The 14,522-nt window shown below is 43.3% G+C and overlaps 2 protein-coding genes across 2 annotated transcripts; both read left to right on the top strand.

Annotated features, from left to right (window-relative positions):
* Window positions 1-223: 223 nt before the first annotated feature.
* Window positions 224-4,478, top strand: fut9a (fucosyltransferase 9a). The gene is made up of 2 exons (XM_069661918.1): window positions 224-329; window positions 629-4,478. The coding sequence occupies exon 2, from the start codon at window positions 637-639 to the stop codon at window positions 1,717-1,719; it is 1,083 nt and encodes a 360-aa protein (XP_069518019.1). The 5' UTR covers window positions 224-329; window positions 629-636; the 3' UTR covers window positions 1,720-4,478.
* A 4,931-nt stretch (window positions 4,479-9,409) lies between these two features.
* Window positions 9,410-14,230, top strand: fhl5 (four and a half LIM domains 5). Its single transcript, XM_069661968.1, has 6 exons — window positions 9,410-9,495; window positions 9,623-9,803; window positions 9,988-10,162; window positions 11,765-11,934; window positions 12,078-12,264; window positions 12,404-14,230. Exons 2-6 carry the CDS (start codon window positions 9,642-9,644, stop codon window positions 12,553-12,555), a joined length of 846 nt encoding a protein of 281 aa, XP_069518069.1. The 5' UTR covers window positions 9,410-9,495; window positions 9,623-9,641; the 3' UTR covers window positions 12,556-14,230.
* Window positions 14,231-14,522: the final 292 nt, after the last annotated feature.

Here is a 14,522-nt window from a genome sequence, read left to right as displayed (position 1 = left end):
TGCTGATTGCTTTAAACCTCCTGTTATAAGACTGCATGCTTTTTTCCTCCTCTGCGGAGCTAATTGATTGTCTCTGATTCTCTCTCTTTGCTCACGTAAAGGAGGCATCATTAAGAAGACCTGCACATTCCAGATCAAACACTCCTCATTAGGTCATTGTAATTCCTAGTAAGAGCAAAGACGTAGCTGTGACCTGCACTTTTTTTTTTTTTGCCTATGAGAACTGAATCGCGAAGAAGATCGATCCCAGCGTCGACTCGATGTAGGAGCAGCTCCCTCCGATTCCCACAGCCTCGACTTGGATTTCAGCATTCAGTCAAATCCACCAGGTCGGTATTACAATGCGCTTGAGGAGGCGGCACATTTTTCTTCATGAGAATTGATTGAGAGTAGCGGGTGCTTTAGGCATCGCAGGGTGTATACTCATCGATTATAGCAAGAGTAGGAACACTGTGTTCGCATGCAGATGCTGACGAGCTGTAATTAAGGCACAAATGTTGTTCAGAGTCAATGATCCAGTATAAGAGACATTATAAACCCATGATGGGAACACCTTTATGTAGTTAGGGAATGAGTCTGTATGTTGTTTTCTGTTGATCAAGGCTCTATCTTTATCTTTCCCCTTCAGGACAGAGTATGCCATCTGCACCTTTTCACAGAATCCTACGACCCCTTCTGCTCGGCACTTTCATACTGGGATGCTTTGTGACTCTGTTTTTGATGTATTTTAAACCATCCACCAGCTGGTTATCGGGTCCCGTAGAGTCGACAGTATCCAGCGACCGGGTCAAAAACCTCTTCTCCACCCGGAGCGACAAAAACGTGACCACCGTGCTGATCTGGCTCTGGCCCTTCGGACAAACCTACGACCTGGGCGTGTGCAGCTCTCTCTTCAACATCGAGGGCTGCTTCATCACAGCGGACAGGAACCTCTACAACAAGTCGGATGGGGTCGTCATCCATCACCGGGATATCTGCACTGACCTGTCCAACCTGCCTCCGATTCAGCGGCCGTCCTTCCAGAAGTGGATATGGATGAACTTGGAGTCGCCGTCGCACTCCTCCCAGCTGCCTGGGATCGAGAACTTGTTCAATCTGACTCTAAATTACCGTCAGGATGCTGACATTGAAGTGCCTTATGGGTCCATCGTAGCAGCGGAGGGCGAGGAGGACTTTGTCCCACCCAGCAAAAACAAGCTGATCTGCTGGATCGTGAGCAACTGGAACCAGGAACACGTGCGGGTGAAATACTACAATGAGCTGTACAAACACATTGAGGTTCACGCGTACGGACAAGCCTTCGGGGAGTACATCTCTGACCAAGACTACTTCCCCACCATGGCCAGCTGTAAGTTCTACCTGGCCTTCGAGAACTCCATCCACAAGGACTACATTACTGAAAAACTGTACAACCCGCTCTCTGTGGGGACCGTGCCAGTGGTTCTCGGCCCGCCCAGGCAGAACTACGAGAACTTTATCCAGGGAGACGCCTTCATCCACGTGGACGACTTCACCTCACCCAAGGAGCTGGCCGATTACCTGCTGCTCCTGGACAAGAACGAGGAAATGTACCTCAGGTACTTTGAGTGGCGGCGGCACTTTAAAGTAAAGAAGTCCTATTTCTGGGCAGAGCACACATGCCTGGCTTGTGATTACCTGCGTAGGCACAAGGAGTACAAGGCGCTCAGTAACCTTGACAAGTGGTACTGGGGCGGATAGTGCTGTGAAGGGCTATGCAGTGCTTGTTTTGTTATTGAAGGCAGTGCTTTAAGATTTTTGTCCTTCCGTTAACACGAAGGTTCATTACTGTTCTGTCCCGAGCTCCGCATGATGACTTTATTTGGTTCAGAGGCCCATTATGAAATCCATCTTGTTTTTTTATTTGCAAGCTAATTTTGCTAAGCCTTATTTTGCCTTCATTTATTTATTTCTAAGAATTACAAATGAACTACATTTTTTATTTGCCCACATTTGCTGCTACTTTTTATTTATGTTTTGTTGTAAGTACGAATGCGTGAGGGCTGAAGGTGTGTATCAGGCAAGGTTGTTTGTTTTCTTTTCACCTTTTCGTGAGGTGGCACACAGCAGACACGGGGATAGTGTTGGCTGCAGAAGGAGACTGGCATAGAAAGAGAAAATATTTATGTAATATTTATTAAAGTGAGGCATTATATGATACAAACAATCTCATCTGTGCTAGTGATGCAGTCACCTATGCAGTGTTTACTGAACTCAAATGTGAAAGTGGTTCAATTGTGTCATGTACATACGGTGTGTTTTTGGAAATATACATCCGCCATTTTTTTTATAAGTTTGCATTTGCACTGTTTATCCAACAGTTACCGATCTTTACATATGTACAGCAAGACACACGGCACATCACATTATGTGGCTCTAGATGGCATATGGTGATCATTACCGCGGTAGACTCTGACAGCAGATGAGACTCTCCTCCGTGAGAGAGGGAGGTTTCTATTTTAATCATAATGTGAATTGTTCATTGTCACATGTGATGTGTCACAGAGCGGGCGGATCCTGTGTGGATGATGATAATACAGCACAGAAGCATTGTACTGCAATATGAAACTCCCACACACCACATTATGTTGCAGCATGACTTCATCTACAGAAGTCTGTAATTAGAATACAGTGATGAGAAAGAGCACAAAACGATCATCATACTCGTACCTTTGATTAAGCTATGTTACTGTGTGTACTGTACTGTCATCCCACAATGTGACCTTAAGTATTTACACTGATATTTTTAACTGTTTCAAGCAGATTTTGCCATATATGTGAAGTGGATGTGAATAAGGAGATCTACCCACATGTTTGGGACCTGCTAAAGATGGGTAATGTTCTCAGTTACTGCAAGATTATCCATATTTCTGTCTTTGAATCATCCCACCGCAGTGTCGTTTGGGGAGTTGGAGGTTGCATGTGATAAATTATTTTCTGTTTACACTCCTGTTTACAGTTGTGTGGCTTGCCAGCCAAACTACACCACTCAAGATCACACTACTGAGCATCTGTAGATAAACCACATTCGCTTTTAAGTGTCGTCAGAACAGCCAATACATGAACAATGCATCTCAACAGCACTCAGCAGCTATTGACATGACAGTTATGTTTTTACAGAAAGAAACTGTGCAAAACTATGTCAACATTTTATGCAAGATGAGCCGTCGTCTTCTTAGTCAAAGTACTCGAACATGTTTCAGGTTATTATCATTTTGATATTTTTCACTATCAAAAGGGACCATTGATGTAAATTAGGATGAATTCACTTATTTTTCTTACGGAGTATGGTTACAAAGGCCATATTGAAACCTGTATATAAACCTTGTAGTGAACTGAATCATCATCTGGATCAAACCAGCCCACTCACACAGATCATTCCTGTATGAGCGCCAGACTGAGGGAGCTCCAGCATCAATGGGAAAAGAAACAATGTGTTGTATATATTTTTAATGTTAAAATCTCTTTATAAACATGCAAGTGTTGTCATGCGGTGAATGTGAGTTCGCTGCACCTTTATAAGTAACGTTGGTGCTTCATAAGGCTGTGAATCAAGGGACAGGAGAGAGACTTGAAAAGGATAGCCAGCGTCAGAGACAATGGTTTTAGTGTTGTGAAGATGATGTTTTTACAAAGGCAGGCACTTTTACACTGATGTTGTTTTGTTTATTTGAGTGGGCGGTATTTTTTTGGCATGACTTAATTGTAAAAGTCGTGCCAAAATGCAGCAGAGAAATATTTCTTTTATTCATGTGGAGTTACGTGACTCACTGTGCTGATGCCTGTCTTAGATGGAGATGTTGTGAGTTCAGAAACTGTCATCCAAGGCTGCGGCTGCCACACGGATTAACTATGAAACTGCCACTCATGGTTTCATATTGTACAGTCCAATCTCATGTATGAAAACAATGGTTTCTTGTCCAATGTGGTTGGTGACTTTAAGGAACAAAAGATTTGATTTTGTTCGTGTTGTCTGTCTCTTTCATCCTCTCTCTCTCTCTCTCTATTTTTGCACAAAAACAAACATGAGGAGCTGTGGCTTCTCAGCACCCTGTCTGAGTGTGTCACAGCGAGAGTGAATCAGGATGTCTCTGAATACTGTCCGACCTGGCTCTGATTTAGCTGGAGTCCTTAAAAACACTGAATACTGAGTGGGATGAAATCTTTGTGTGTGATTGAACATGAAGATTTTTCCAGAAATGATCATTTTCTGCCAGTTCACTGAAATGATCAGTGAGTCAATCAGTACAAGTTTTTTGCCAAATCATTGTATTTTGCCAAATGTTGTGTTTTAACTGTAGATGTCTGATAGTGTCAAAGAAAATAAAGATATTGATAAATGAGCAAACTTAAGTAAAGCATACAGCATTTTTTTTGTAAAGTGTTTGTAATGATCTATTTTATGGTTGAAATAATCTTACACTGACACTGGCACTGCTTGCTACCTTTAAAATAAACGTTTTGGGGAATAAAGTTAGCTGCTTTTTTCCCCAAGTGTTAAACGAGAAGATTGATACCACTCTCATGTTTTTACGATGAAAACGTAGCAAGAACTAGAAGCTAGCTAGATGCTAGCTTAAACCGGAAACAGAGGGGAACAGCTAGCTTACTCTTTTTTTCTAAACCATGGTAAACACTGCTAAACAATTGATTATATGTTAATAAATTAAATTCAAATATACTTTTTAGGTGGATTTTGTTACCTATAACAGGAGCCAGGCTAGCGGTTTGCTATTGTTTTCCAGTATTGCAATGGCTAGCTTTGTTGAGCTAAGTTAGCATGCTGCTGGCTGTCAGTAGTAGAGACTAGACCAGTGGTGGGCAACCCTGCTCCTGGAGGGCCGCCTTCCTGCTAACACACCTGATTTGAATGTTTCGCTTGTTACCAATCCCCTGAGACGCTTCAGTTGGCTGATAACAAGCAGATCATTCAAATCAGGTGTGTTAGAGTATGGAGAACCTAAAACATGCAGGAAGGTGGCCCTCCAGGAGCAGGGTTGCCCACCCCTGGACAAGACAGTGGTATCCATCCGCTCGTCTAATTCTCGACAAGAAAGCAAGTGAGGGTATTTTTCAAAACTATGCCTTAAAATTTGAGTGTGGACATCTGTTTATATAGATATTGCATGTTGAGTGTTTCATGCTAAACATAGTAAGTTTTACATGAAGCATGTTACATGATGCAACCTAACATAGTGTTCTTTCTATGTCAAATAGATTTTCCCCACTGTTCTCCAGTGCCATGTAATTCAGGCCGGCGTATAAATAGCAATTCAAAAGCCTTGATAAGTGATTAATGAAAGCGAGAAGACTGTGTTGGTGGTTACACTTCAATCCTCCGGCTGTTGTTGGTTACCCCATATCCGTGCTAGCATTCTGGTATTTGCAGTCGCCTCCTTCACCACGTAGAGATGATACATCTTTGTCAACTGCCCCTGCTCAACGCCTCGGGTCAAAGTGTGTGATATATTTGTGTAGCCAGGATCAGCGGCACAAATAATCCAGTGATGTCAGTTGGGGATTAATGTGAAAGTTCAGGTGGCAGAGGATTGTCCCTTCAGTTTAAAGAAGTCAAGAGAGTCTGACAGAGTGCATGTACCCAAGAAGACGTGTAGCATGAGCCAAAACTATAGCCAGTCGCTATATAGCCCTCCCTTTATCGTCTATCAGCATTTTTTTTTATTGTCAGCTTGCAAATTTGCTCTCTTGGTTCAGACTTGTTGCTCTTTATAAGTTGTTCTTAGCGACTTGGGGTAATCGAAACAAAACTCTGAAAACCAACCGTAAGCTAGCTGCTCAGCACCAAACCGCACATCAACAAAGTTAGCAACTAGCTAGTGAACAAATTGCAGCATTTAGCCGCAAAGGAGCCAGACACTTCCGTCTAGACTTTGTAGAGCCCAAAAACAGAGCTAAAAGCGAATTAATTTTGGACTTACATTCATCAAGCATCCAGAAATACAACTCCAACTGAATGCTATTGCTAATCGGTAAGGCTAATGAATGTTTGCTAACATTTCACCATTAGCAAAATGTTAATTTAGCCTATTGCAAGTTAAGGGTATGAATATTCACAACAAACAAACACTTTCCTTCTACCTTCTCTGTCATTTAAATTCTGTTTTTAATCCTCGCAGAAAAATCAGGAAATGAAGCCCAGAAAAAAATCCCTGCCACACTACAGGCCGCTGCTTTTTGGACCCATCTCCTAGTTTGGAACATTTAGAGTAAACTGAGGCCTGTTTATTTGTGCTGCACTATTTTTGGATGAGGATGAAGTTATTATTATTGGAAAAGTATTCTTGAGTGCTGGAGAGATAAAGGACATCATTTCATGGCTCTGAAACAGCCTGAGGCTGACTAAAGCTTTGGGTTTTTCCTGTTGCAGGTATGTCAGAACTTCTATTTTTGCCTTAAAATGATATCTCTGTTTTGAAGTGTGTGAATAATTGATCATAGGTGAAATATCAAAGTGTGTTTTCTGCTCTGACTTGCTGCTGCTGGCACCCAAAGGTAATCACCTGCTCCGTGTGCACAGTTAATCCATACACCGCTGAATCTGTAGGCTGTGAGGGGGCGAGGGATCGTTTAGGAGAACATTTTAATGGGTTGTGCATTCCTAGGAGTGGAGTACTTTCACTCCTCCTCAGCGTTGGGGATCATATGTCTGGCTCTGTCACAGGCCTCGTCACCCACTCAACATGACTCATTTTGGTGAGAACTGGGGAGGGGGGGTGAAAAGACGGTGGAGGCATTACCCCGAGCCTCCCTGAAGGGGTGTAAGGTTTTTGCGAGATAGTAGACTTAGTAGATTGTATCTCCTTGCCCCCCTGTAACCCCCTGTGTGGCTATCCTGTTCGGTCAAAAACGCTGCGTTGAAAGCGAGCTCTCCAAGTTGCAGAAGAGCGCAGAGGCCTTCTCAAAGGGCCACGTCTGTGAGAGCCCTCTCATTAACAACCAGAAACTGCCCCTCATCCCGACCTAATGGACCCCACTTATGCTGTCATCGCCATGCCAACCAGCTGTCAACTCCGCTGCAGCGAGGCTTTTGTGCTTCGACTGTGTCGCGCTGATCTGTCCCAGTCTACGACCAGTCACCACCTCAGAGGAGCCACCAAAGCAAAAGCGTCTCTTCTTCTGTGAGATCATTCGATTAGGAGGTGCAGAGAGGGGCACAGCCACGGACACCTTATTGTAAAGACTGAATACGTTAAGATAAGAGGACACCCGAGTCCAGGTCACATAAAGGCCTTTTTATTGAGGCGAGACAGGCCACGTACAAAATCTGTTGGCAGCTGCTCGCTAGTTGACTTCAGAGGATTAAGCAGGCAAAAAGGAATACGCAAGATCAGCAAGCTTTTTGCTCCGCAGACTTGGCACTGTCTGGAGTAGAAGTTAATAATCCATGAGACAAAGAGCAGCACCTGTGATCAGTCAGATGGAAATCAGAGCAGGCACGAATGCAGATTAACGCTCACAATATAAACACAGTATAGAATAATCTCTGCTTTAACACCCTGTGAGTTATGCCGCCCGTTGACGTGCAACTTCCTTTTCCATGACTCTCAAATTCAAACACTCGAGGAGAGTTTTTTGTTTGCTGGTGAATATAGGTCATCTCCTCGCTGGCTGATGTCACATGATGACAGATATACTCTGCAGCAACCAAGATTAGAAGCTTTTGTGAGACGATGACTATATCTGTCCTGCAGTTGGTTCTGGGTTTATGTTTTTAACGTCTGACTGGCTTTGTGTTTTGCGGTTGCTGATCTGGACATCAGCAGGGAGCAAGGGACACAATACAGTGGTAATTTAATCCAGAGCAGCAGATGACTCTGTGTAATCCGGCGGATCCACCTACTTAGAAATAAGGCGAACCTGAAGGATCGCACGACTTAAAATCATAAACATTTCCCGCACCTTAAATCCCGACATGATATGGTTATGTTGTAAGTATAAGCCTTACATAACCTGCAGCGTGTAGATCGAAAATAACATAATCTTACATTATTCCTCAGAGGTTTGTTGATACCTCCTACATCATCTGTGGATCCTAAATTGGAGTACATGTTGTCTATTTACAAGAGCGTAATGCTACATGAATTTCTTTACAAGGAGTGGTGCTGAAGTGAACGCGGAGAGAAGAGGAGGGGACGCGGCGGCGAGGGGAAGAGGGTTCATGTAGACAGAATTGCATTCCTGTCAGCCTCATCCCTGCCGCTGACCTTCCTGTGTGTGTATACCGGGGATTAGGCCTGTGGGCTGGGCTGGTGGTCTTCTCGGAGCTATTTTTACAAAGATGTCCGCCCCCGCTGATCCTTTCGGAAAACTGATATGAGCACATGTTCCAACATTCAGATGTAATTAGTCGACTGTGTGTGAAAGATGCTGAAGAAGTTTGATTTTTCACCAAAAGAAGGATTTGAGCTGTTTCACACGTGTGTGTTTTTTTGACACCAACAGCTTTCATTTGGTTGAACTGATGGAACCAGACACATGCAGACAAACCATGTAGCACCGACGAATTTTAGGGTAAAAGTTGAGGTTTTTTTGTCTGACACATGCCTCAAAATAGCGAAGATTTCACCATGGCAACACTGGCCTTAAAACAACAACCAGTGTGTGCTAGTAAAAGTCAGTCAGGTCAGTTTTAACAGTCATTTTAAGAGTATAATGTATCTTATCAACTGGTCCAAAGCAGTATACTAAGAGTGTGTCTTTAATGAGGTTACAAGTGAATCACTACCATCGTGATAGTCGCCATCAAACTGTCCTTCCTGCTCCTCCTCCTTTACTTTGCCGTGGATGTACCGCACATCCACAGGCCCACAGCTTCCCCCTTCTGAAGTGCTGCCAAGGCTCTCTCCATATCTACTGAGAGGTCCTGGCATTATAGTTCAGTACCTGGCAGCCACAAAGCTGCTGGCGCCTACCTCTCATAAGCCATCTGCAACTGCGTGTGTGTGGAGCAGGCACTGACAAAGGCCACGAGTGTGTCCAGGAACGTCATAGCGTCCAAATAGCCGAGTATGCCTGCTGTGGCACCGACATCCAAACTGATTCTTGAGAGAGGAAAAGGAGGAGATTCTGCATTTTTAAGGCTCAAGATGAATCTTTTACTCAAGCGTATTCATGTTAAATTGATCAAACATTTGGATGAGTAGTATCAGACATATTTCCAATCTTCTAGTCCTAAAACTGCATTTGATATTTCCTTTACAGATTCAAAAAAGCAACTATTAAATCAGAGGCTTAGCGATCCGTGCTCCCTCAGCTCCCTTAAAAGGTGCAGCACGATGCAGTGGAGCATGTCCATTCTCCCCGGAGATTATCTCTAATAAGAGGGCCAGTATTTATAGAAGATCCCCCCCAGTGGATACCCCTAATCCTGCCTCACCCCATTTCATCCCGGCCCCATCCCTGAGCCCGGACCGCTCGCTCTCTGCAGCCCCCAGCTCCGCCTCATCCTCAGCCGAGGTCGAGACTTCTTTTGACAGAGGAGAGTCTTACTTAGAGAGTTCTTGGACTATCTCAGGTCATTTTTCATCTTTCCTGCGCTTCTTTGTTGTCCCATTTTCCTCCTCCTGCTCTGTTTGACCCGCAGCTAAGAAAAGCAAACAACAATGTCCACCAACGAGCGCTTCGACTGCCATTACTGCAAAGAGTCCCTGTTAGGGAAGAAGTACATAATGAAAGAGGACACGCAGTACTGCACTAAGTGCTACGAGAACCTGTTCGCCAATTGCTGTGAGGGCTGCGCTGCAGCTATTGGATGTAACACGAAGGTAAGAAAGTTTAATCCTGAGAGTTAAGAGAAGAATGTCTGATGATCCAAAAGTGCAAATTGAACCTTTAAAGACTCTATTATTATTACTCTGGTGTTAGTCTTATGTTTTTATTCATGCATATTAATGTTTAACAAAACAGAAAACCCACGAGTGCTATAAATAATATGTCATGTGTCTACAGGACTTGTCCTATAAGGATCGGCACTGGCATGAACAGTGTTTTAAATGTGCAAAGTGCAGCCGCTCTCTGGTGGAAAAGGCCTTCGCAGCCAAGGATGATCTGCTGCTCTGCACCGAGTGCTACGCCCACGACTATTCCTCCAAGTGCACCACCTGCAAGAAGACCGTCATGCCAGGTATACTGAGAGACGGCGATAATGATGATAATGAATAGGGCTCGAAGATATCAGCTTACAGCGATATACTGTCACATTTACATTGATGACAAAAAGTGTAGAAAGACATAAATACATTATTCACAAGGTCTATATAGCAGCTGGTCAGTTCACTCTACGACAGTTTCCAAAGTCAAGAACGAACTTTTAATATCAATTTTTAAGGCAACATGGACGGAAAAAACTAAAAGCGCTCAAACTCCATTCAACTGGGTAAACTGACTTTGGTTTGTGTAAAGAAACAGTGTGATATGTTCTGGGTATATACTTAACTGCTTCCTTGCCAAGAGTTGGTCATACCTGTCCATAGCATACACAGCTGGAAGCAGTTAGCTTAGCAAGAAGACAGCTAGCTTGATTGGTCTGAAGTCACAAAATCAGCACCTTAAAAGCTCAGAATTAAATTGTGTTTTTTTATTTAAATAAATGTCTCTTCAGTCACTATCTATCGCCGAATGAGGTAACACAATGGTGACTGAGCCTATGGCCCACTGATGAAAGCCTTTGTGTTTGCAGTATTAGGGTGAAAAAAATCACAAGCGGCGCCCAGTTAGTGACGCGTTTTCCATCACCCAGCAGTGATTGGTCTGCCAGAGAGGGTAGGCGGAGCTAAGCGGCTGCTTTTCCGCTCTCTTCAAGTGTTGCGAGTAAACAGTAATCTACTATGACTGAACAAACAAAGAAAAGATTGATGACTACAGATACAACTTCAAAAATAAGGAAAAATCCAAAGAAAAAGAAACAAATTCGACGCTCAGATGAAGGCAAACAGTCTAAAAACCGTGACAAAGGGAGCCAACCGTAGACATCTGGTTATCCGGGACGTGTGCACCCACAGTTGCCTTTTATTGCAATAAGGTGCCGCCAAATAGAGCGAAACTGAGAACTTCAAGATTATAACTTTCCGTACAAAAAAGGTGTTAAAGCTAATAATTTAGGACTTCCGGAATAGACTGTGAGCTCATTGGTTGGTTAAAGTTATTGTAGGAATTATACGGTTATTTATACTTATTGAACATGACAATAAAATAGTATTATGGGGAAGTTACTCTTATGTTGGAGTGATGTACTTTAAATTCAGTAGCAGTTCTGGAGCCTCAATCACACCACTTCATTCTCCGAGCATCTCAAACACTCCTCATTCATGTTTGCTTAAAGATTCAGATTGAATGAAAGTCCAATTTGAACATTTACGATTCCATAAAAACGGAGCAAAGTCCTTCGAATGCGTGTGTTTGTGTGAAACAATGGTGAGCTCCAGAACAGCTCCTCAAAGGACCTTGAAAGTGCTCAGAAAATGTTAATAAGAACATCTGTTATTCAGTGACAAAGAGGCTACTCAATCTGCTAAAGAAGAGTAAGGGAAGAAGGTGTTCACAAATGAGCAAAAAATATATTCTAAAATAAAAGTGCCACTTCTTCCTGTCCCAACATTTCCTTCCAAGATGATTAAGGCTGCATCGTCCTCTCCCCACAGATCAAGCAGGACTATTTTGGGCCGCGTTGTGTTGCTGTCACAGAGGTACCATATGCTGACTAAGCTGCTCTCTCCCTCTGTGCCAGGTGCCCGTAAAATGGAATACAAGGGGAACAGCTGGCATGAGACCTGCTTCCTGTGCCACCGCTGCCAGCAGCCAATAGGAACCAAGTCCTTCATCCCGAAAGACACCGGCTACTTCTGCGTGCCCTGCTTCGAGAAGCAGTTTGCCTACCAGTGCAGTGCCTGCAAGAAGGTAAGGTTATAGCTCAGTGTTTTTTGTGTATCCACTGCTGCAGGACAGTAAACACCCCCCTGACTCTGCTCAAGTCACTCAAGCCGCGGCTGCAGAATCAAAGGATGCACAGTTACAGTGCGTTTTCTTTGTGTTGCGTCCAGGCCATCACAACAGGTGGAGTGACCTACCAGGACAAGCCGTGGCACCGCGAGTGTTTCCTGTGCATCGGCTGCAGGAAGCAGCTGTCGGGTCAGCGCTTCACCTCCAGGGAGAATTACCCATACTGCCTCGAGTGCTTCAGCAACCTGTATGCAAAGAAGTGTGTGGGCTGCACCAAGGCCATCACCAGTGAGTCAGCAGCTCCGACACCTCTCATATTTAAGAACCTTATTTGCATTTGTGTAGGAACTGTCAGATAAACACAGTAAAGACCCTGCATTGACCCGCGTGCAGCACAAAAACATCGCTCTGTGTTTGATGTGTGCAGGTCTGGCAGGGGCCAAGTACATCTCCTTTGAGGAGCGCCAGTGGCACAGCGAGTGTTTCACCTGCATGCAGTGCTCCGTGTCGCTGGTGGGACGCGGCTTCCTCACCCAGCGCGACAACATCTTGTGCACCGACTGCGGCAGGGAGAAGTGACCTTTCAATGACGGGGTCACAGTAACACCAAGGGCTCTTATTCTGAAACAGATAGAGTATCCATGACTGTTTCTTATGAGCATGCCTGGTACATACACAAACTCTGAATGTCGAATGCTTTTTTGCTTTAAAAAGTATCATTAGTTTCCACACAGAAAGCTTTCATCTATTTAAACATGTATCTTTAGGGCAGCATTTGCTTTTTGTTGGCTGTTTACTTTGCCTGTTTATGTGTAAAATACAGTTTTTGTTCCCCTTTACATTTCTGAAAAGGATAAAATTATGTTGGAAACATGAATGAATTAGTCGATTGATGGAATATTGTGACAATTTTAGTAATTTTCAAGCTAAAATCCTAAATATTTGCTCGCTCTGGTTTCTTAGGAGGTTGTACTTTTTCTTTCTTTGACACGAGAGGTACACCTCTGAGCAAAGCTGAGCTGCTGGAATTGCCAAGATGCCTGAAAGCTGTAATTAACAATCAGGTTACTCCACCAAATATTGATTTCTGAACTCTTCCTAACTTAAAACATTAGTATTCTCTTGTTAAATACGGAAGCCTTAAGCGGACATGCATCCATATTTACTCCGTTTTTCTGTTTCTTTTTTCACTCGTTATCTCAGGATAACAAAGCTGGTTTTCTCGTGATAACAGGATAATTTTCTGGTGATTTACAAAACAAACCGACAGGCTGGTCACTGAGATATTACAGACCAGGACATGCCATGCTGTCGTTGCCCACAGTAACGAGCTAAGGTAAGCCTGTTGTTTGTTTTGTGCTTTTGCAACTCTGAGGAGTTGTGATCATCCGACGTTACGGTGGTGCCGCGTCGTTATCTCGTGACAAATAAGTCGAAATCTCGAGAAAACGAAGTAAATAAAATGTATGGATGTTTGTCTGCTAAGGGCTTCTGTAGTTTAAATATGAATAGGAACGTTTTCTTTGCATTATTCAAGGTCATTTTTTTGTTACCTTTAACCAGTCTTCATTTTATGCAAATAAAAGACCTCAATGAGAACATTTGATGTGGAAGTTGGGAGAAATGTTGCAGACAATAAAACAAAAGTTCATTTTACTTAAATATCACACAAACTTTCCAGAGCTGATTTAAATTTTGGACAATTGGCCAGATAAAAAAAGCTTTCTGAAGATGCAATTCTCGACTCTTGGAAAATATGAAGAGTATTATTTTGACATTTTATCATCAAAATATATATATATTTGCTACAGCCCCAATGTCAGGCTTTTCATCACACATGTATCTCTGCTGTATGCTGTGGGACACTGGTTATAAAATGTATTCACACAATGGGAAAGGAGGCAGAATATATTGTAACACTTGGTATAAAATGTTGCTGTTGTTTTGCAGTTGTTTAATGAGGGAGGTGTCCATCGAAGTGGCTGAGAGGTAGTTCCGGAGGAGGGGAGAGGAAGAGTTAGTTATAAAGCGGGAGTTTGGGGTTCTGGGAAGAATAAGACACATGCAGTTAGTCAACCTGTTTGTTGTTGTCCCGGGGACGCCTCAACTTCAGGTTAGCTGTTGCTGCGACAAGGAAATAAAAGTGGGCTCTTCCTCGTTCGTCCTCCATCCGTCTAGCTTCCCCGCAACGCTACAATATGCTTCTCTCATATGAAACACACGAATGGCTGTTCCAATAAAGACTTTGGCATCATTCTGGGCTTTCTTTTACGTGTCCTCATATTTCATATTCAGCTCAATAGGAGAGAGAACAACAAATAAAGCTGATGGTAGGTTTGAAATCTTTTTATGAGCATATTGTCCCCTCTCAGTCACCCGTTAGACAATCATTGCTGTGAAACAAACCTCCCGTTGGCTTCTGTTGCCTCTTGACCCGGTTGCACCCAGCTCCTTCACGTTGTAAACAAACCCAGGGCGCCCATATATGGTTTGATCAGCAGATCACTTGCTCTCCTACTCGTCAATTATCCACCTACAGAAAATCC

The sequence above is a fragment of the Semicossyphus pulcher genome, unplaced genomic scaffold (genome assembly GCF_022749685.1).
Source record: "Semicossyphus pulcher isolate SPU_LCO1_2020_fin unplaced genomic scaffold, fSemPul1.0.p SCAF_14, whole genome shotgun sequence".
NCBI lineage: Eukaryota > Metazoa > Chordata > Actinopteri > Labriformes > Labridae > Semicossyphus > Semicossyphus pulcher.
This window is presented reverse-complemented; position numbering and strand designations above follow the sequence as displayed.